Genomic DNA, 21,743 nt, shown 5'->3' on the forward strand with positions numbered 1-21,743 from the left:
AAATATTTTCACAATTGATATAAAGAGTGAATAATCAATTCATACAAAAAAATTTATAGTGAACTAGGATTTGAATGGAATTGAATTGCAAAAGACACAAAATTTAAACGAGTCTATTAAAAATTATACATAAATATTGTTATTTGTTTTAAACATATAATCTCTTTTAAATCAGCATGTAAGGGTTTTAAGTAAACTCGAAAGTCAACTTTTTAAAAATTCGCGCGTACAGCCACATTATATTGTTTTTAAAGCTTTTAGTATAATTTGCGAAAAGAAATATTATTTTTAGTGTATGGCACATGCGGCCACACTGATGCACAGTTTGGCGAGTCTGCAAGAAGCAAAAGAAATATGTGTTGTCTCAAATAGTGTTTAATTACTGCAAATCTCATTAACTTTAGCTTATTTTTGTTTCTGTTTATTAAAAAGCAACACAAACAATTTTCTAATTTGCTATACGCGTTGGAGAGTGACGTACACATTCAATTCTTAGCATTTTGCACGCAGTTTGTTGATGTTGTTGTTGTTCCACTTGTTTTGAGAATTGTGCAAGGACGTTGTTGGTGGGACGCTGTCGTGCTTGTCCTCGAATGCGAAGAAGGCGCAACAATTAGAACGCGCAACAAGGCGGGTGAGTGCGTGTCTATCTCTGTGTGTTTACGAGTGTATGGGAAAATCAATAATAGTCAAAAAACTGCATACAAAGCAGCGTCACTTGTACGTGTGCGTAACTTTGTAACTTCGTGTGTGTATGTGTGTGTGAATGCTAATGTCTGTGTGTGTCTGCTGTACGGAAGTATGTGTGTGGGTGTAGGTGTTAGTACTAATAAACTTTCTTTTTCTACAACAGACAACAATAGAGAGAAATACCAAAAATACCAAAACGTAGCAATCATAATATGGACAATGCAGCAACAACAACAGCCGCAGCAGCAGTCGAAGCTGCCGCCGATGATAATGACAGCGACAATGATGTAGTCACCGATTTTCTAAACTCGAATTGCAACAGCAACGGCGACGTGTCAGCTAAAGTAGTCAATGGAGCTAGTGCAATCATTACCAATGGCAAAATTCTAGGCTCAACACCGCGCGCTACAGTTGAAAGCCAAAACTACTGTATACCTGTTATAAACGCGCCTCCTCCGACGTCTGTTGTGCCCGGCAACAACAATAATAACAGCAGCAACATTAATAGTATTAGCAACAGCAACAACAACAATATGAACATGATACCCACCATTAATGTAACGCCTCATAGTCCCGCCTCGGCATCCAAATACAATAATATCTTCGAGGATACACTCAGTCAACTGCAAAACATTCGTGAGACGGTGCAACAAATGAAGAACTCGACCAGTCAACAGCATCATGATGGCTTGGCAAACAGCTATGGCCTTCTTAGTGCTGCCATCTTAAGCGCCTCGTTGCCGGATCTCAGCAACGCGGGCAATGGCAGCGGCAACGTGGGTGTCATGTGGTCAGCGGCACCGCAGCAGTGTCTTCTGCTGCACACGGATCGTCGCAAGTCCTGGACAGCTGTGGATGATGCCAGCGCCACAGGCGGCGATTGCACTAACAAGAGCGTCAGTCTCTCGAGTCTCGACAGCGAGGAACAGGAAACCATACGAGTCACCGAGCAGCGACGTCGTTCAGCACGCAACAGCACTGGCGGTAAGTAGAAGCTTGAAGTTAAGGTTGCTAGCTAATGGCAAGAGTTGGACCAGAGAACAGTGGGTTCCATTTGCAGCAAGATATATATATTGAAATAGAAAAGATACCAGTTCCCTTGGGATAAGATAATATCTTGCGAAGTCCAAAATCTCTCAACTTCTTCGAAAAAAGGTTTGTCGAGGGGATCGCCTCTAACAGTAGATTCAGTGAAGTTGTATAGATATAATATGTATAAAGATAGACTACAGTTCTTCTCTGATTCCTTATTGCAAATTGTTGTGGGTTCGGTTTATGGCGACTGTAAAATCACAGCTAATTAACAGTATACAACAAACACGGCGGGTGTCTTTCAACTTGACATTGCAAATGCAACTAAAGTGTAGGGGAGAAATCAGAGAGTGATGATGATGAGATCAGTTGAGACTGTTTATTGAATAACCTGGTTCTGGTCTTTGGTTGTATACAACTTTGAAACGAAAAGTGGTTCTGCCCACGCTGCTGCCTAATAATGCAAACAATGCAGCGAATTTGAAAATTTGTTGTAGATGCAAGACACAATTTGACGATGATAGAAGATTCTAGAATCTTGATTAGTTTTAAGTTATTTAACACATGAACGATTGTGACGATTTAGTTAATTTTGGATACCCGAAGAACATTTTAATTTTAGTTTTTTTTTTTATAGTTTAGTTTTGTTGTTGGTTTCGCACCAAAATTGTAAGGTATATTTAGGCCAAATAAACAAAAATATACCTGTTTTGTGGTTAAATTAAATTTTAAAAAAATATACCAAACAAAAGAAACCCCTTATCTTATTTCAACCATCTCAAAATTATGATAGTTTTTTTTATTAAAATATTTTAGTGTATCATATAGAGATCGAATAGTTTTGTGTAGTAAAAAGAAATAATGATACATGTTAAGTTTGGAAAATGAAAAGCTTACACAAAGTGGTTTAATAAGATGATTAAAATTGTGTTGACTCCATAAATATTTAGTTGATTACAATAGCAAATAGGTAATCATGCTAATAATTGATTAAATTTCTTCGGATAAAAGCGAAGTGTTAATTATTGTTAAGTCCATTTTTATATTACTTCTGGTTTTTTTTAATGAATTTTTACGGTTTTTAGATAATGATTGATCTACAAAAACAATATCAGATGTACGTAACAATAATTATAGAAGCATAGACAAAACAATTACTTTATAAAAATAAAATAATTTTTGTGACGAATACATAAATGAAAAGTCTGGTGATCATAATTAAAGAGAACCTTTTATTAATATCAACTGTAAACGGTCAAAATAGTAAATTGTGTATGTTTTCATAAAATGTTGTTTATTTACAATCTGTCTTATTATTATAAACAAAAGGTACTTTCCAGCGACCTCTCCGATATAATCAACACATTTTGTGTTTATTTAAAAAAATGTTAAAATAAACATACAAGAGATTCCATTGTGCCAACATGCCGCATCAATTTGAGGCAATTGTGAGTAGGGGATACGTGCCGAAGTTAGTTTCGATTACGATAAGAAATTCCACAAGAGCCCCGGTTCCGTGTATTTGTGTTATCAGTGAGTCGATGGCATTGGCAAGTCCAAGAGGCAACTCACCGTCTAATGCAATAGTTAGTTAACAAGTGTCTAACGCTCTTTATTTTCGCTTGCAGGCATTTCGACGCATTCACTCAACGAGGCAGAGTTGGCAAGAGACTTCGAGCGGATTGCAGCCAAGAGGAGTCTGGCCACAGAGATCATCAGTCGGATACCGTTGCAAAAGAGCATCTCGACATCGTCGATCATCGCCAAGGAGGACATCAAGGCGCTTGCTCGACATCTCACGGATAGCGAGGATGAGAATCAGAGTCTGTTGCGTTCGCATGCCAAAATCGAGGTCTACGATCACGTAGAGAAGCGTCCCAAGCGCGGTTCCCTATTCTTTCGCAAAAAGAAACCCAAGGCCAAGACGAAGTCTCTGGTGGGCGGTGTGCAGCTAAACGCCTGTGACATGGACGCCCATCTCGAGAGTAGCGGCAAGTTGCATGGCAAGAAGTTGTCGGCAGCGGGTCAAGACTATTGCGATGGCTCCGAGGCGCTACAGTTGCAGCTGCAGCACCTGAGCCATCAGCAGGAGGAGCAACAGCCACTGATACGGGCCGCCGAGCTGCAGTTCCTCAATGAGCCACCGATTGAGGCTCAAGATTTGGGCGCAGATCCAGCGTTGGGCATCGTGCTGCTGGAGCCCGATTCCTGGACACCGAATGTGCCCAAGGAGCAACTGAAAACACTGAAAGAGTTGCAAATCAAACGACAGGAGCACATCTATGAGTTCATCATGACCGAGAAACATCACTGCCAGACGCTCATCGTAATGCGTAAGGTGTTCGTGGAGAGTCTGGAGCGTCATTTTCCCGCTCTCAACATACACAGCATGTTTCCCCGCTTGCAGCAGCTGACGGAATTGCACACCTGCTTCCTGCGCCAGCTGCGACAGAAGCAGCGCGAGAATCTCGTTGTGGACAGTATTGCGGACATTCTGCTCGAGTTCTTTTCGCAGGAGCAGGCGCAATGTTTGCGTCTTGCCTACGGCGAATTTTGTGCGAATCATCGCAGCGCGCTGGAGCAGTTTAAGCAGTGTTTGGCCGAGCCAAGCTTTGCGGAGTGGTATAAGCACTGTCTGCAGAATCCGTTGCTCAAGAAAAAGGGCATTCCAGAGTGCATACTCTTTGTGACACAGCGTCTCACCAAATATCCGCTGCTCATCGAACCGCTGCTGAAGAGCGCACGCGACAATAAACTAGAGACGGACAAGCTGCAACATGCTTTAAACTTGGTCAAGTCGCTGCTGGTTGATGTCGATGCCTGTGTGGCGGAAAAGGAGTTGCGCGAGCGTCAGCTTGAGATTTATGCGCGAGTCGATACCAAATCCTTTGCGATCTACAAAAATAAACCATTTCGCAAAACAGAACTGGGCGTGGAGTCGCGACGACGTCTGAAATTCGATGGACTCGCCACGCTTATGCAGGGACGTGCCAAAACGCAGCTGGTGCTCGTCGTCGTGCTCACCGATTGCTTGTGCTTCCTTAGCGAGAATTCTGCGCACAACAAGTACGCCTTTTTTACGCCCGAGCACAAGGCGGGTGTGGTGCCGCTGCAGAAGTTGTTGATACGCGAGAAGGCGGGCACCGAATCCCGTGGTATTTATATTATCAGCTCCAATCCGGATTTTCCTGAGATGTACGAACTGAAGGTGCAAACGCCCAAGGACAAACAGACCTGGATACAAACCATACGCCAGGCGGTGCTCGATTGCCCGGCCACCGATATTATTGAGGCAGAGGCTTTAACGGCCGAGGAGAAGCTGCGCATTGGTGTCAATAAGCGCGAGACGATCGAGAAGATGCGACAGAAGGACATCGAGCAGGCGCTGCTGCTCGAGGAGAAACTTATGCTCCAGTTCAATCTGCTGAAGCAACAGCAACCGTTTAGCGGCGACATCAACACCAACAATGCCAACGGCAATGCAGCCAATTTTCTGGCTGCCTTCGGCTCGTACAAGGAGCTGGTGAGCACCGACTGTGACACTGCCGAGCTGTGGCGACGTGTGCTCAACACAGTGCAGGACATTAGCCAGCTGGCGGCGAGCATTTACAGCGCCTCCACAGGGCTGCCCGTCTCGCGCACCGTCAGCAGCGTGGGCGAGAAACAGAGCGTGCTCTATGCGTCGCCCACGTTGCCGAAGCGTGCGGAAACCTTTGCTGGTTTCGATGAGAAGCGCGGCAAACTGGGAGGACGCGAGACGGCGGCCAGCAAGCTGAATACGTTGCAGGTGTTGACGCCACGACTGCAGGAGCTGGAGGAGAAGCGTGAACTCAAGACGCCTGCAACAGAGAGAGAGCGAGAGCCGCCACAAGCGCAACCGCAGCAGCTGCAGCTGCATGCGAGCACGCTGCCAGCGAACAGCAAAGAGCACAACTATGCAGTGCTGCAGGTGTCGCACCATCTACACACGCTGCTTTGCATCATCTCGCAGCAGATGACCTGCATCCAGAGTCTGCAGCTGCAGTTGGCGCTGTATCGGGAGAGTCCGCGCAACAGCAGCGGTGGCGGTGGCAGCGGCTCAACGGGTTATACACACAAGGACCAGCTGGAGGAGCTGCGTAATTTGCAGGACAAGCTGCAGGAGGAGAAGACCGCCTGGTTGCGTCAAAAGCAACAGCAGCTCGACGAGTTGACCGAGATGAAGGCACAGCAGTTGCAGCTTCAGCAGCAAATCAAGGCCGAGCAGGAGGATGTGCGCCAGCAGCGTGAGCAGCTCTATCGCAAAATGGAACTGCTCTCCAGCCAGGGATTGCTGCTCTCGCCAAGCACACCGCTGCCCACTCTGGCGCCGGCCATGGCGCCCGTCGCTGTGCCCGAGGATGCCTACGAGCTGGACACGCCAACTGGTGGCGCCGCAACACCAACAACAACAACGACAGCAGCCGCCGCTTCAACGATTGATCGACGCAAGGAAAAATGGCTGAGTGGCAGCTCCAATTGCAAGACGCCGCCCGTGCATTTGCTGAGCGCCAACAATGCGCCCAAAGCGAATTCAACGCTGGTCAAACAGAAGCTGCCCATGAAGCTATCGTCGCTGTCCTCTGGTGCACGTGTCGACAAATCCGCCAGCTTCAACAACAGCTCCAACAACGGAGCTTCACCTGCCACCGCAGGTAGCGCGGGCGTGCAACAAATGTTTCCCCTTAAGCTGGCCGATAAGCAGCGACAGACAACCGTGGTGACCCCTACGCCGCAACATGCACGCACAGGCAGCTCGCCGGCTATCATCCAGCAATCGACAACCACACCTGCCACCACGGGCAGCACGCCTAGCGTTGCACGTGCCGAGTCGCAAGCGCATTACTCAACCTATGCTTCCGCTCAGCAACGTCACAACCAGACGCCCACTAGCAGTCGAGTGCAACAATCGACAGGAGCGACAGGAGGAGTTCGTAGTGGGCAGGCGCCACGGGCCAAACCCGAGGAGGAGGAGATCTACTTCTGACGCAAGTTCACGCCAGAGGTTGAAATCTAAACTCAAAAAAGAAAACAAATAACATTCCAATGCAGCTCAATAATGCAGCACGATTTGCCTGAAAGTTCCCTCTATAAGTTTAAAGTTAATTTTTTATCGTCTTACGCGATAATTTTTACTAATTACGTACTGACTTATTTTTTATTTATTGACGACTATGCTTATCAGCATAAAGCATGTGTAGTATCTATGGCAGGTTTAAACAAGATAGCTTTAAAACCAACTGGAATTTTGAGCAACAGATTAACAAACGACTAATGACTAAATAATAGACAAGCTATAGGCGAGTGTGCTCGACTGTGAGATACCCGATACCCAAATCTGGACAATATCTTAAACGTGTAACAGAAAAAATAAAGTCTGATCAACAGATTTTACGACTGAATAATAATTTTCATATTCATTTTCTGATCCTATTTAAACGGAACGTATTTAAATTAGCGCATACTATAATACATCTTAATAAGATGATAAACGTTATCATTACATGAAATTCGTTTTCTCCGTGTCTAGCGATATTCCGAAACATACTTTATCTACCTCTGACCTATTGGAGTATTATTATCTAATTGGATAGTTTTAGCTCTAATAGTCTTTGAGATTTAAGTATTATTCTAAATGTACAGACGGAAAGACAGTCAATCATATCGACACTTTGGCTATCGGGTATAATAATTATACCATAAAAAGGTATTTACAAAGTAATAAATGCTTATTTACTGTGCTTAACTAAACTAAAGACTTAACAATGTAACAACATAGTATTTAATGCAGTAATCTTTCGCAAAGTTACGCAGCTCTTTTGGCATAATTCGAAATTTAGATTTGTTGAGGGCAACTAGGCAAATTGTGTTGCAATCCCAAGGCATCTCAAAGCGTGCAGTCAAAGTTCGAGTGCTCGTCCATAAACTTAAGTAATTCCAAGTCTGTGTTTATCAATGCTGTATGTGTATGTATGTTATGTACTTAAAACAACGTTCCATTTTTCATCTCAAGTATCTCAAAGACGTGTGTTCGCCTTCCATAAGCTAAAACGACGACGATAACGACAACGACTTACATATGTAACTGAGTTTTGTTAGTGTGTTCGCAAATGCATTTCCCTTTTTCGCGTTTAAAACTTCAAAATAGACAAAACAAGTATGTAATAATCACATGCGTAGCTTAAATGTTCTTAACGTAAATCTTAACTATTTATTCACTCGATGTATTTATTAATTAAATATCTTTAACGTGGGAGCTTTTTCCAAAATAACATTTCATGATTTTAAACAAACTTCCAAAACTGAAACGACTATGTGTGTATGTTATGAGTGTAAAACAAAACGAAAGAAAAACAAAGGCATGTTTATATGTTATATATATAAAATCGAAACGTATACATAATATTAGATAAGATAATGTACTGTATGGCAGTTTAAGGACATGGATTTTCGATAAACATTCGTAGTTTTCGGGCTTTTTTATTTCATTTTCAAAAGCATTACGAACATGTCCTTTGAAATCCGTTACGCCTAATGGCAGTTTATTTTATCTTTAACAACGCACCCATGCATTATTGTATTATTTTTTATACATAAACATAAAACATGGGTCGCACTTTACGATATCGTATATACAGTATATACAAAATGTGTACCTTATTTTACATATCTTTTTTTTCGCGCTACAAATGCTTGTAACCCAAACCTAGGAAGGATTGGACTATATAACCAACTGATATCTGTTGCTCGCTCCAATAAATGTTTAAATTATATTTACTGAAGTCTGCTCTTTCCGTTTTTCATTCAGCAGTCGAAATCGTTCTTACGTGGACACTTGTTCCTTGTATGTCCCTCCTCACGACACAATCCACAGCGACGTGCTTGTCGATTGCCATTTGTAGGAGCTGGTGCTGCTCTTGCGCCCGTTGTTGCCGAAGAGCGACCTTGTTGCTGATTGCCTGCAAAAGATAGAAAGGGTTTAATGCATTTTCTAAGCATATCACATGGTTCACTGCTTACCCTGATTCTCATCAGTGTCGGCCCACTGGAAGAAACCACAGCTTTTTTCTCGATTGGCACAGGAATAAAAAGGTCGTCCTTTATTTGGCGTTTCCTTGCGCACAATCAGACTGATGGCGGGTTTGCCGCAATTGCATTGAACATTGTTGGAGTTAGCTGCTGGTCGCTTGGGACTTTGCGTAATGGTCACTGTGCTGCTGGAATTGGAACGCATTTTGGTCCCGCCAAAGCTAGAAGTTATATTCGAGTTGTTGCCACGACTTGTAGCGGCAGATTTTGTGACGTTGTTTCGGTTGGGTTGTGAATTGTTCCAGCTAGAAGTATTGTTTTTGCTGCTGCCCCATGAGCTAGTTTCGGTAGCGTTATTTCTGCCCCAATTTGCATTTGAGCTTCCCGCTTTTTGATTTGCTGCTCCGCCTGTGCCCCAACTAGATGCGTTATGGCTATAATCCTGTGATGTTCTTGATGTCGGCACTGCAGCTCCAGCGCTGCCCCAGGATATAGTTTCGTTCGAAGTGCTGCCTCGACGATTTGCAGCACCGTTTGATCCCCACGTCTCAGAATCCTCTGATCCTCTAGATCTTTGCTGCGCAGCTCCACCTGTGCCCCAGCCTGACGAGCTATTACCGCTGCCCCACGCATCAGAATTTTGCGAAGTTCCCCAGGAATTGTTATTGCGATTTGCTGCTCCAGCCGTTCCCCATGTATCTTTGTCTTGGGAATCTTGTGTTCTTGTTTGTGCTGCTGCTCCACTGTTAGCCACTAGTGTAGGATTATCGGCTGATGTGGCAGGCGGCTGCTCATCAGCCCACTGGAAGAACTTGCACTGTTGTTGCTTGGGACACTTGTAAAACTGTCGTCCTTGATTGGGACCAGCAGAACGTGTCGTGAGCTGAAGCGCTGGCTGATGACAGCCACTGCAAAGAACCGCGCTAGGAGCAACTGCGTCTGGCATTGAAGCATCGCTGAGTCGCACGCGCTTGGGCGCTGGCTGTGCCTCAGCGGCAGCACGCGCTTGTCTGCCCCACACCATTGGCACCTCGTCGGCCTCGTATTTTTTTTTCATCCATTGAGTCAAGCTGTCGTCTAAATTCTGTGGCTCGCCTGCTGGTGGCGGTGAGGGAGGTGGCTGCGGATTGCTGCCACCTGCGTTAACCAATGCCTCGAAGTCAGCATCATCATCGGCAGCAAAGGCGGCGGCAATATCGTCGTCCAGCTCAGCTGCTGGCAGCGGATTCGTTTCAACAACTGAGGCGGCCGCAAGCATCTGCTCTTCGAAACCATCATTGCTGTCAAAGAAGCCATCCAGACTGGCAGTTCTTGAGCTAGCGGCTCCCGTGAAGTAGCTTCTGATACCACCAGTTCCAGTTGTAGCTTCAGTTTTGCTATTTCGCTTCATTCTGCTGGCCGCGACTCCACCTGCAGCTTTCTTTGTGGTTTTGCTTGCAGTGTTGCCTTTTGACTTTGAGGCCTTTGAAGCGCCGTCGCCACCAGCACCTCCGCCAGCCGTGCCCCAGCCACTGACAGTCGCTCCACCACCTGATCTAGAGCCACCGCCACCTGGCCCAGGACCTGGTCCACTACCAGCGCCGTTCGTCTGAGCCACAATGCGTCCCACACGCTTCACCTGATCCAGATTAATGTTGAAGGTGCTGCGAAACAACTCGTCACATCGCAGGCAATTCTTGTACCAGCCACTGGGTGCATTAAACAGTCCGCGATAGTAGGGCGTGCTGAAGCGGAATTTGAGCATGTGGTAACCCTCACCACATTGAGCACAGCACTCGTCTAGCACTTGGTAATCCTTGCAGTCCTCGGGTAGCCACACTACGTTCTTGCAATCGGGGAAATTGAGGCATCCAATGAAGAAGCTGCCCGGATTCTTTTTGGGCTTCAGTGCCAATGGCGCCATATCACATTTGGGGCACTGGAACAACTCGCGTATCATGCTGCCGTTTGCTTCGGGTGCAGTATCATTTGCGGGCGTGGCCACGGGAGTTTCATTCAAACGTTGCGATATCTTCGCATCCATGGCGGTAATTTTGTCGGTGATCTGCTGATAGGCCTGCTTGTACTTCGCAACTTGCTCGCGCAGCACCTGCTTGGGATCCTTTTCACCCAAACAGATCCGTTTCAAGTCCGCCTCGAATTCAGCACGCAGCTGCGGTTTGGCCAGAGCCAGCTCCATGGCATCGTAGCCCTCATACAAGCCCATGCCAATGACACCGGGAATGAGGGCGCCCTTGTCCACGACGCCAATGTATCCGCGTTCCTTGATGGTGTTTATGTGCTCAGCATGCGTGGCATCGGTGCCAATGCCATGCTTCTCCATCAACGCTATCAGATCGGCCTCGGTGAGCAAAGGTGGCGCTGTTGTGGCGCCCTCATGCAGCATAATCTCGGTGGGTTCAAAGCGCTGACCCTGTTTATAGTCGTGAATCTGCTTAGCACTCCACTTGTCATACACATAGACATCCAAGTAGTTGCGCTCGTGAATAACCAAGCCGTTTGCACTAAACTTCTCGCCCGCAATGTCAATATTGACAATGGTCTCCGAACCAACGGCATCTTTGCTGACACAGGCGAGAAAGTGTCGCACAACCAGTTCATAGACACGAGCCTCGTTGCCCTGCAAATCTATAAGGCATGTAATAATAAATGAGATAATTTAATATAAAGTGTGCACAACTCACTTGTCACCATCTTTGTGGGATGTATCGGAGGATGCGCCTGATCCGATTTGTTACCATTGCGCGGATTTGGACCCCATTCCAGCACGCGACGCGCAAACGTACCCCAAGCTTCGTGCTCCGTCTGTTGCTCGACAAGTGGTGCTAGCGCAAATTCCTTAGAGAACTGATTCGTCTCGGTACGTGGATAGCTAATTAAGCCTTTACTGTACAGCTTTTCGGCTATCGTCATGGTTTCCTTGGCCGAGAGTTTTAGTTTACGCGATCCCAGTTTTTCCATTTCCACCGTATCCAGGGGAGTGGGTCGCCACTTGTGCTTGGGTTTTACGGTGACGCTCTCAACGGTGGCACGCGGCTCCGGCTCCGCCAGGCAAAGCAGCAGATAGTTCTCACACGCCTCCTTATCGAACAGTCGATTCCGTGCCCAATTGAACTCCACGGTCAGCTCTTCGATGGTGTGCAGCACTGCGGTGAAATTAACATTAAAAACAAGAATGAAAGCCACGATCGAAGAAAGTGTAAAGAAATCAATATTACAAAATACACGATCTGCTGCTAAGATCTTTAGAATATCAAAGACTGCTGTTTATAGATTAAAATATATTGCCGTGTTGTGCCTGATTAGTTATCTGCTAAATATCGGATCGGTATTAAGTGCCAAGAACCTTCAAATCAGTATGTAGCGAGAATAACTAATAATCTAAATATCAAGTAGCTACCTCTTATCTTCCAGAAAGCCTCTGATACGAACGCTTCGATCTCCTTGTAGCGCTCGGCCACAAAGCCTAGCGTGGGTATCTGACAGCTGCCATAGGATATGAGCTTGTCAGCAATCTTCTCGGGAAATAAGCGTTGCAAACGCAGCGTCTGAAACCGTGTGATGGCTGCTCCAGTGCGCAGATCCAATTCGGTACGCACATCGACAGCATCGCTCTGCCTTTTGTCCGGCTCGCCAAGTTGCTGCAATGCACGTCGAACTGCGGGTGTTGTAATCTCTGAGAAACTGGCACGGTAGATGGTCAAATTGGGCTTGATGGCGCGACAAACTTCGATGATCTCGTAGCCAATATTTTCGCCCTCGCGATCGCAATCCGTCCAAATGATCAACCCTTGGCAGCCGCGTACTTCACGTTCCAGCGTCCTCTTAATGCCCTGATAGTCCTCGCCGACGGTTTTGCGAATTGGAGCATCGAAGAGCGAACGTGGATCAACGTTGCGCCAGTTGCGATATGAGACGAGGAACTCCAGCTGCATCAAATGACCAGAGACGGAAGTCATAACCATTTTGGCATTGCGACCCCGCACTTGAGCTTCGAAGTCATAAATTTTGTTGTACACCGAGTAGCCTTCACGCTGCAATAAAGATTAGTTAATGATAAGCCGGATATGTCCACAAATACATCTTGTTGTTTACTCGATGTGCAGCTCCATTGGATAAAAGGCCAGCGATGGTTTTGGCCGCATCGTTCTTTTCGGCCACATTGAGAAATTTCATTTCTTTATTCCTTATAGTCTTAGTGCTGTGAAAGTAACGCGAACACTTTGTATACCGCAAACATTTTAAGAGACTAAACATTAATGAATTGGTCAACAATCGATGGAATTATGATTTATTCCCGCCACAAGCAACATATTCGTTGGAGATGGCAAAACCATGAAAGTAGCTTATGAAAGAATTGAAAAAGTTAATCGATTGGTTGGAAAATCTACATCGACAAAGTAATCGATATAGTCAAATAGAGTTTATCGTCGCAATCTTATTTAAAAAAAAGAAGTAAACAAGGACCGATTACCAGCTGTTAGCCGTCTGATCTTTGTACCTTAATTGATTTCTTCAAAGCTCGATCGAAATTGCTGAATTTACTTTATCAACATGGCCTCAGCAATGAAGTATTATTACGATCTACTGTCTCCGCCTGCGCGTGCACTTTGGATTGCACTAAAATTGGCCAAAACCCCATTCGAAGAATGCCCCGTGGCATTGCGCAAAAAGGAACAGCTATCCGATGAGTACAAGAGCATCAATCGCTTCCAAAAAGTGCCTGCATTGGTCGACGGGAGCTTCCATTTGTCCGAAAGTCTTGCTATGGTTCGCTATTTGGCCGATACGAAGCAACTCACGGAACAACTGTATCCAAAGTCCATTCAAGATCGAGCCCGCATAGATGAGTATCTGGAATGGCAACACTTTAACTTGAAATTACCTTGCAATCTGTATTTTCGAGATGGATGGTTATTCCCCATCAATGGCATTACACCAAAGCCAAAGCCAGAAGAGCTTGAGAACTATATCAATAATGTTGACAATAGTTTGGAATTACTTGAACGTTTTTGGTTGAACCAAAACTTCTTGACTGGCTCGCATCTGACGGTGGCGGATTTGTTCAGCTCCTCTGATATTGAGCAACTCAAGCTTTGCCAGTACACGGTGGATGAGCAGAAGTTTCCCAAAGTGGCAAAATGGTTGGATCGTGTACGTGACGCTTCCCAGCCTTATCATGATAAAGCTTATGCATTCCTTCAAAGGAAATCCAAGGTGACTGCTCAGTCCAAGCTATAAACTGCAACTCAACCTGCGAATGGCTGCCTAAATGTTAACATTATAATATGTTATAAATACTATAGCTTGTCATCTTCTCGCACCTAGAGTTGAATATATTAATGTCAATTTAAACGATTTGACATTAATACGTGCTTTAAAAAGGATTCGCTTGGAAGTATAAGTAATATTATGTCGATGCAATATAACACTGTCAAATTTTTGTGTTCAATATAATTTTAAAAAATTTAAAATTTTTGTTTTTGTATATTACCGAAATAATAATGAAGCGAGGGAACGAGTTCCGAAAACTCAACTCGAATTTTAGTTTATTCGAGTTTGAAACCTGTTTCACTTAGATATGATATAATAGTAGTGTTATCTTACCATATTTATATCTGCATCTAAAAGTATATACATATATGTATGTATGACTCTTGAAAGAGTAAGCAGAAGGAAGGTTTTAGTATTATGTACTTTGCTTACCACATAATATAATATTAATTTAACAACCGGACCATGGGGGATCAAGTTCTGATAACGTAATTGTTATCACATCAATCTTATCGCAAGAAATGCGGCAATGTGCCACTAGACTTGTTTTCACTTTCCACATTGCAAATAAAACAATTTTGTATTTTATGTGAAATTAAAAGCAAATACGAAACTATTTACTTTATTTTTTATACTCTCTATATAACTTGCTCTTGTATTCACGTTGCTATGTTTTTTGTTTGTTTTTACTTTGATTTGTTTTGTTTTACCATTTTTTTGTTTAGTAATTTTTTGTTTGTTTTTCGTTTTTTGTTTTCTTTTTGTTTTGTTTGTTTGTTTAACTGAACATAAAGGATAGCAGGGGAAAAAATTGTAAATACAAAGAAGTACCTAATATAAGATGCTTAATCAATGCATTAGCTGCATTTTTAACACACGCATAATTGTGTAGCTGTTGTTGGTGTTGATTTTGATCCAGATTCCTCTCCATGTTCTCTTCTGTTGGTGTTGCTTATTGTTGCTCCTGTTATTATTTATGGACTATAAATGGGCGCTTAGTCTAAACCCTAAATCCATTCGTTTATCGAATGCGATGTACAATTGTATAAGCATATACAATACATACAAATATATAACTTATATTCGGTAAATATTAGTAATAGTAAGAGCGTTTAATTTAAGACCATTACGGTTGAATTTCCTTTAGGATTAGCAGTAGACCTGCACACAAACATTTGCAAATCTCCATTCTTTTTTTTGAGGGGCATGCTGTTTTTTGCCTTTTTGTTTACAATGTTAGCGCTTGTTTTTTGTGTGTTTTTTTGTTTTGTGGATGCGTTGTATACAATTAACAATGTTGCTTTTGTTTTGCATACGCGCAGTTTTAGATATAGAATAACAACAAATAGAAATACAATAATGCTTTGCCTTTGCCTAACGATTATGAGCCACATCGAGCTTGCCACCCCGCACTAGGAGGAGCGCGGCGGGGCGTTGCATCAACGGCGCCAGGAACGATCTTCAGACTCCTCGTCCTCCTCTTCATCCTCCAGACGTAGCTCTGGCAGTGTATCGCTTCCCAACAGCGACTCACTTTCGCTTACCGACTGCATCAATTGCTTCGGATTGTCCAGTTTATCACCAGCCGCATTCGAAAGAGGTGAAATAATAGAGCTGGCCAACTTATCCGCCGGTGCGCCCATTGGTACAGCTGCTGGCTTCGTCACTACAGGTGCCCAGGATATCTATATACAGTCATCAAAGTGTTATTAGTAATTCGAACTGATCTCACGAGCCTTTTACTTACCTGCAGACGCTTGTCCTTATAGATTTTGCCACGGAGCACAGCTTGTTCCGCATTGATGCGTGTGGCATATGAGAGTATCAATTGTGGAATTTCACGGTCAACATCGTGCTTAGATATCTCGCCGAAATGCTGCAATCATTTTATATGATTATTTAATTATAAGTTGTATATACTTAGTTAGTTATTTATAGTTGAATGATATTGCAAACATGTGTTTATTCTTAGAGTTTTGTATTAATTTTGTTATTTTCGCAACACTTGTATGTTGTGTATTGCATATTTACCTTAAAGTGACCCAGCACAAAATCGGCCTCTTCAGCGGCAAAACCGGTAACGACAATTGCTTTAGGTCGTCGATCTACGCGGGTGGAGCCTTCGGGGAATGTGGCACGCTTTCGTGCACCACCTCCGGCTGGTTTTGTGCCACCGCCGCCGGCTGTACCAAGAGGTCCGCCTCCTGTGCCGGAGAGCGTGCGCTGCAGCTCCTCAAGGCGCTTCTGTATGGCAGTTGTATCATTACCCTCCTGCTGCTGAGCAATCAGCTCCAATTCCATGTCGAGCAGCTCCTTCTTCTGTTGCTCTTTGGTTTTCTTAACGGCCTGCGGTTGCAGTTGTTGCTGCTGCTGTTGTTGTTGCTGTTGAATTTGCGCCTGCAACTGATCCTGATCGGCATGCACATCCTTGCGCAACTTGTCAATAGTCGCCTGTAGCACTTTGATCGTCTCTAGCGTCGGTGCACGTTGCACATCCTGCAGATCCATGCGTTCGACTAGTTCCAGTGCTGTTTTCATTTGTTTCACATAGCTCTGTAGCAACTCCTGCTTCCGCTTACGCAGTCCATTGGCTAGCTGATGCATCGCCTTCTGCTGCTCCTCCTGTTTCTTTCGTATACTCGCTGCATTTGCTGCAGGTGTCAGTCCACGTGCAGCAGCACCATTCGCTGCCGTGTTGCCCGCTGCCGCTGCGCTCGTGTTGAGCTTTAACCGCATCGAAGCTGGCGCTGCTGTGCTGGCCAAAGCTTGATCGGAGGATGTGGGCGTAATGCCTGCTGCGTTGTTGTTCGTGCTGCCTGCCTCGCCAAGAGGCGTGGTCAGATTTCCATTATTACTGATCTTGGCGCTATCTGCATTCGGCGTTGGCACTGCGGGCACATTATGCAAATGATATTGACTCTTGCGATTCACATTTAAATTGCCCGATTCGTTGTTGTTGGCGTTGCTGTTGCCAACGCCGCCACCTCCACCGCTGCTGTTGTTGTCGTTGTGCCAGAAGACCTTGATGAAACGATTGTTGAGCACCGCCTCGGTGCTGCGATAGGCAACATTCGCTTCCGCATGCGTAGAGAAGGTCACAATAGCCGCCTCGGGATCTCCCTCATATGACACTTGTATGTTAACGATTTTGCCAAACTTGGCGAAATGGTTGTTCAGATGGGCAATAGTATTCAGGCCACGCGGCACCTTGCGGAGTTCTAGCGAGCTGTTGTGTTGCTGCATATTAGGATTGACGCGGGGTCCTAGACGACTGTTGATGGGCACTTTGCGCATTTTACTGGGCACATCGGCAATGGCCACGCTGTCCTCCAGCTCGAAGCGGCGTTTGCCCATCTCGGCAGGAATGCCGCCAGCAATGCCGCCGGCACCACCATCCATCACCGGAATGGGAATGAGTTGACGTTGCAGAGGTGTTGTGACCGCTGTAGGATTGAAGGGAAATGGCATCATTGGCGGCGGTGCGGGCACCGGCGGAACCTGACCTGGTTGGCGTGAATAATCCGCTGGATTAGGCACACCCAGCGGTGCACAGGCGCGCACATTGCCACTGAACGGATTGATGCTGCTCTGACCCGGTTGAGGTGGTCCAGGCAAAGGTGGTTGGCTGCCAGCTCCGGCGCCTGCTACGCCCGGCACGCCAGCCGGACCGCCACGTGCCCAAATCTCTGGGGCATCGGGATTGTACTCGCGCATTGACATCATCAGTGCCGAATTGTTAATACCTTCAAAGACAACAGGGTTTATGCCATGGTCCCAAGGACAAGTCTCGCCTCGCACACAATAGCCCTTCTCGTCGAAGTCACGACAACGTTGACGCACTGGCGCCACCGAATGCACCACAGGCGGCGGCACTGGAACTGCAGCGCCCGCTGCAGACGCTGAGGAACCGGCAATGGGTTCCACATTGTTGCCACGGCGCGTGTTGCGTGTCTCCGGGGAATTGGAGCGACTGCGCGGCGAGTGTCGTCCCTTGTTGCCTCCAAAGCGTTGACCGCGTTCATCCATGTTGCTATTGCTGTTGTTACTGTTGCCAATGCGACGTCTGTCAAAGCTGCTGTTGTTGCTATTGTTGTTGTTATTGTTGTTGTTGCGCCTATGTCGCTGATCACTAGCACCACCTGGTGGAGATTTGTTGCGAAACTGTCGCTGACTCTTTTCGCGCTCATTAACACGACGATCCCGTGAACGCGAGCGCCTAAACGAGCGATCATTGGATCGAGAGCGGGAACGTGAACGGGACCGCAAGGAAGCGCGACGGCGGCGACTATCACGCGGCTGATTCTCCTTGTCTGCGGCATAGGCACCACCAGCAGGATTGCTGCCACCGGAACTACGCATAGGCGGGCTAGCGCTGCGCACAAAGCCGCCAGCTACCGCACCGCTGCTGCTGCTGCCGCTGTGGTGATGATGATGCGTGATCTGCTGTTGTTGATGGCTGCTGTAAGAGTCTTTGGTTTTGTGCTGCCAAGCAAAGTTAAGATTATTATTATAATTGTCTGAGAAAGAGATATAAGGAAGACTTACATCGAAGGCTGGTTTGGTGCTGTGTGTCCCTGTTGTGCTTTGTGGTGCATCTGTGGCAGTCGCTGAGACACTGTTACCTGGCATCGAAGACTGTGATTCGGACGCGGGCTCTCTACTGCTTTCGTTATTCTGTTGCTGCTGATTGCCATCGGGCTTTATCACATTATCTTTTGGCGGGGGTGGGGGCGGTGATGAAGCTGCAGCCAATACAGCCTCAAGATCAGCAATACCATCCAGGTCATGCTCCAATTCCAGTTCGGCAACACTAGAAGACGTCGCTGCCATGGATGCTGGCATTGGTGCGGGATTCGTTAGATACTCCTCGCTAGCAATGGCATCAAACAGACGATCAACGAAACGTGTCGTTTCCTCAGAGAGAAACACATCCAATTGTTCGATCATGATGCGTTTGAGATCTTTATCCGATTTATCTTTTTTCAGCAACGCAATCACGTAACGCGCCAAAGCCGAGGAGTCAGCATCGCAGCTAGATTAAATAAATAGAAGAAAATTAAATTTAATTTAATTTAAAGTCGAATTCAAATATCAAATACTGCAATCGATAGCCCCATTTCGTAACTTGCGTTTGTATCGCAACTCTAGTTATCGATAATCTCGATTAATACTTACAGCGGCTCGAGCACAACGCTCAGCCAATCCTTGAGCTTATCCGAGTTCTCTAATATCATTTTATTGAATAGCCGCAAATGTTGTTGCTGATCTGCCTTTGCGTTGATCTGCGTTCTTCCTTTTCTCAGAGCTGTCGCTGCTGCTGTTGTTGTTATGTGTAGGGGCCAAAAATATACTTATTTTTAATATGACCTCCGCTGCTGCTTGCGCCGTCTCTGTCTAACCACCACTGGGCGGGGGGTTTGTTTCGAGTTTACTGCTTTTATGATATATGTACAATATTAGCTAGAATGCCTGCAAATAAACACAAGAACAACACAATAAATTTATTAGCACTGGGATTTTTTGGGCCATGAAGGTACTGTTTCTTCTTATTTTACAACTCCCTTATCATACGCACTTTATTAAACGAAGGGCACAACTGCTGTAAATATTTTCTATCAAATTGCTTACAATTTATGTATTACTCAATTCGGTCTGATATCTGCAAAATATTGATGTAATTTTAGCAATTTGACAGCAGCTGGCTTAAACAAACATACACACACAAACGTACTTCGTTAGCGTGACAGCCCTCGCTTTTGTATATTATTCCAATAAGAAAGTTTCTCGATTTTGCTACCCGATACTTTTGCTTGCGTACGAATGGCTACACAACACACACACGCACATGCACTCATACTCTCATACACAGAAACGCACACATGCAAAGCGTACACCCAAAATTTTGCGCTCAAATTTCGCCTACTTATCGTAGTTTGTTTTGGTTGTTAATACATTTTTCACATACCTTATGCACTAAATTTAACTTATGCAATAGTCTTTTACAATAAATTACAGTTTAATATAGTTATTTTTGTATTTTTCACTGCACTATATGCTGCGCGCAAGGTTGCTTGCTAGACGAGTTGGCTGCATATCGCACACATACACTGTCTTGATAGCACACAATTATCGATATCGTTAGCGACGCTGATTACACGACAAAAGTAGTGTGCCACCTCTAATATAAACACGCGCCCAGTTGTCGTGCTTAGATTGAGTTTTTGTTTAATTTCGTTTGCTCTTGAAATACTTTGGATAATGTGTAGTATTGGCGAAGATGACTTTGGTGACGAGGGTGCCACGCATGCAATGCCAACTGGTTCAACAGCAACGGGCACTGTCCTCGGCACTGGTATTTGCAACAAGTGTGGCGTTAATTCCAATGAACTCTACAAATTAAACTTTCGTGCTGCCGAATGTCAGGATTGTTTCCTGAATTATGCCAGGCACAAGTTCCGTGCTGCTTTGGGCGCTGCTAAGTTGCTACCGCGTAATGCCGAAGTGTTGCTTCATATCGATGGCAGCGCTGAGTCTTTGGTGTTGCTAGATATGCTGCACTTTGCTCAGACTCAAAACACGTTTAAGCGGCTGCATTGCAATGCCCAAGTGATCTATGTGGACATCAACGATCCAGCGTGCGACCCGCTGCCATCGCTACTCGCTCTTCAGATACGCTATGCACCTTTTCAATTTTATATTGTACAACTTGGAGCTGACCCAAGTAACGTGCGGCTGCTTCATGATTACATTGTAACCTCGGAAATTGCTGGCTCCAAGCAACTGCGCAGTTTGACTGCTCATCAGGATTATGAGCAGCAGCAGCGCAAAGCACTCATTGGCGCTGTGGCCGCTCAATTGCAATGCTCACATATATTTGAGCCAAGTATAAGCACAACGCTTGCCGCTCAACTGTTGACTTCAGTGGCTCTGGGTCGCGGCGGCAGTGTGGCTTTGGATGTTGCGCTGCTGGACGACCGTCTGCCAGATGGAGTCAAGCTACTACGACCTCTCAAGGATCTCAACGAACAGGAAGTGCAATTCTATGTGCATGCCAAGCTTTTGGAACCTTTCGGAAGCGGCAATCAAGAGTCATCATCACATGCCAGTCTGCAGAATCTAACTAGAGCATTTGTAGACAATCTGCAGCAGAACTATGCATCTACAGTATCCACCGTGTTTCGCACTGGTGATAAAATGGCGATCAACCAACAGACGAAAGATGAAACCCTCTCCACATGCAAACTATGCAAATCCGTTCTAGATTCGGGACTTTCGGACACGTTGCTGGCTATTGAATACTCACGGGCTGTTTCCGAGATGAGCGCGGCACTGCAGCTTAAGAATAATGTAGCGGAATTGGAGCAGAGTGCCGCAATGCGCTTGAAATCAAGCGACGAATTGTGCCACGCTTGTCGCAATATAAAATCAGAGCTAAATAGTGATAGTTTACTGACTTTGTTTTGACAAATCTATGTACATATGTATATTATAGACTATATATATATATAGATGTAATTTATATCGCAAACAGTCTATGTAAGCTTATCCTTCGGTTAACATGAAATCTTTTATTGTTTTTTAATGCTAGAACCCGATTTAGAAAAATCACGACAGTGAAGAACCACATTAAAAAAAAAACAAATTTGATAACTAAATTTGAAAATCATAAAAAATTATGTTTTTGTGAAATTTGAACAGTT

General features: G+C 45.1%; 5 protein-coding genes across 5 annotated transcripts; 3 read left to right on the top strand and 2 right to left on the bottom strand.

Moving 5' to 3' along the window:
* The first annotated feature begins 306 nt into the window (after nt 1-306).
* LOC117563684 (rho guanine nucleotide exchange factor 18) lies at nt 307-8,054 on the top strand. Its single transcript, XM_052002164.1, has 3 exons — nt 307-634; nt 854-1,674; nt 3,351-8,054. Exons 2-3 carry the CDS (start codon nt 903-905, stop codon nt 6,725-6,727), a joined length of 4,149 nt encoding a protein of 1,382 aa, XP_051858124.1. The 5' UTR covers nt 307-634; nt 854-902; the 3' UTR covers nt 6,728-8,054.
* Nucleotides 8,055-8,344: 290 nt separating this feature from the next.
* Nucleotides 8,345-13,103, bottom strand: LOC117564648 (DNA topoisomerase 3-alpha). Its single transcript, XM_034243509.2, has 5 exons — nt 12,865-13,103; nt 12,170-12,803; nt 11,454-11,915; nt 8,761-11,397; nt 8,345-8,699 (listed from the first exon to the last, which is right to left on the bottom strand). The coding sequence occupies exons 1-5, from the start codon at nt 13,024-13,026 to the stop codon at nt 8,545-8,547; spliced, it is 4,050 nt and encodes a 1,349-aa protein (XP_034099400.2). The 5' UTR covers nt 13,027-13,103; the 3' UTR covers nt 8,345-8,544.
* An 84-nt stretch (nt 13,104-13,187) lies between these two features.
* Nucleotides 13,188-14,238, top strand: LOC117564647 (glutathione S-transferase theta-3-like). Its single transcript, XM_034243508.2, has one exon. The coding sequence runs from the start codon at nt 13,324-13,326 to the stop codon at nt 14,008-14,010; it is 687 nt and encodes a 228-aa protein (XP_034099399.2). The 5' UTR covers nt 13,188-13,323; the 3' UTR covers nt 14,011-14,238.
* A 388-nt stretch (nt 14,239-14,626) lies between these two features.
* On the bottom strand, nt 14,627-20,145 carry LOC117564643 (zinc finger protein swm). Its single transcript, XM_034243503.2, has 6 exons — nt 20,009-20,145; nt 19,219-19,512; nt 18,589-19,075; nt 16,075-18,525; nt 15,791-15,919; nt 14,627-15,728 (listed from the first exon to the last, which is right to left on the bottom strand). The coding sequence occupies exons 2-6, from the start codon at nt 19,275-19,277 to the stop codon at nt 15,483-15,485; spliced, it is 3,372 nt and encodes a 1,123-aa protein (XP_034099394.2). The 5' UTR covers nt 19,278-19,512; nt 20,009-20,145; the 3' UTR covers nt 14,627-15,482.
* A 75-nt stretch (nt 20,146-20,220) lies between these two features.
* On the top strand, nt 20,221-21,719 carry LOC117564644 (cytoplasmic tRNA 2-thiolation protein 2). The gene has a single exon (XM_034243505.2). It carries the CDS (start codon nt 20,302-20,304, stop codon nt 21,505-21,507), a length of 1,206 nt encoding a protein of 401 aa, XP_034099396.2. The 5' UTR covers nt 20,221-20,301; the 3' UTR covers nt 21,508-21,719.
* Nucleotides 21,720-21,743: the final 24 nt, after the last annotated feature.

This window comes from Drosophila albomicans, chromosome 2L, assembly GCF_009650485.2.
Source record: "Drosophila albomicans strain 15112-1751.03 chromosome 2L, ASM965048v2, whole genome shotgun sequence".
NCBI classification, from domain to species: domain Eukaryota; kingdom Metazoa; phylum Arthropoda; class Insecta; order Diptera; family Drosophilidae; genus Drosophila; species Drosophila albomicans.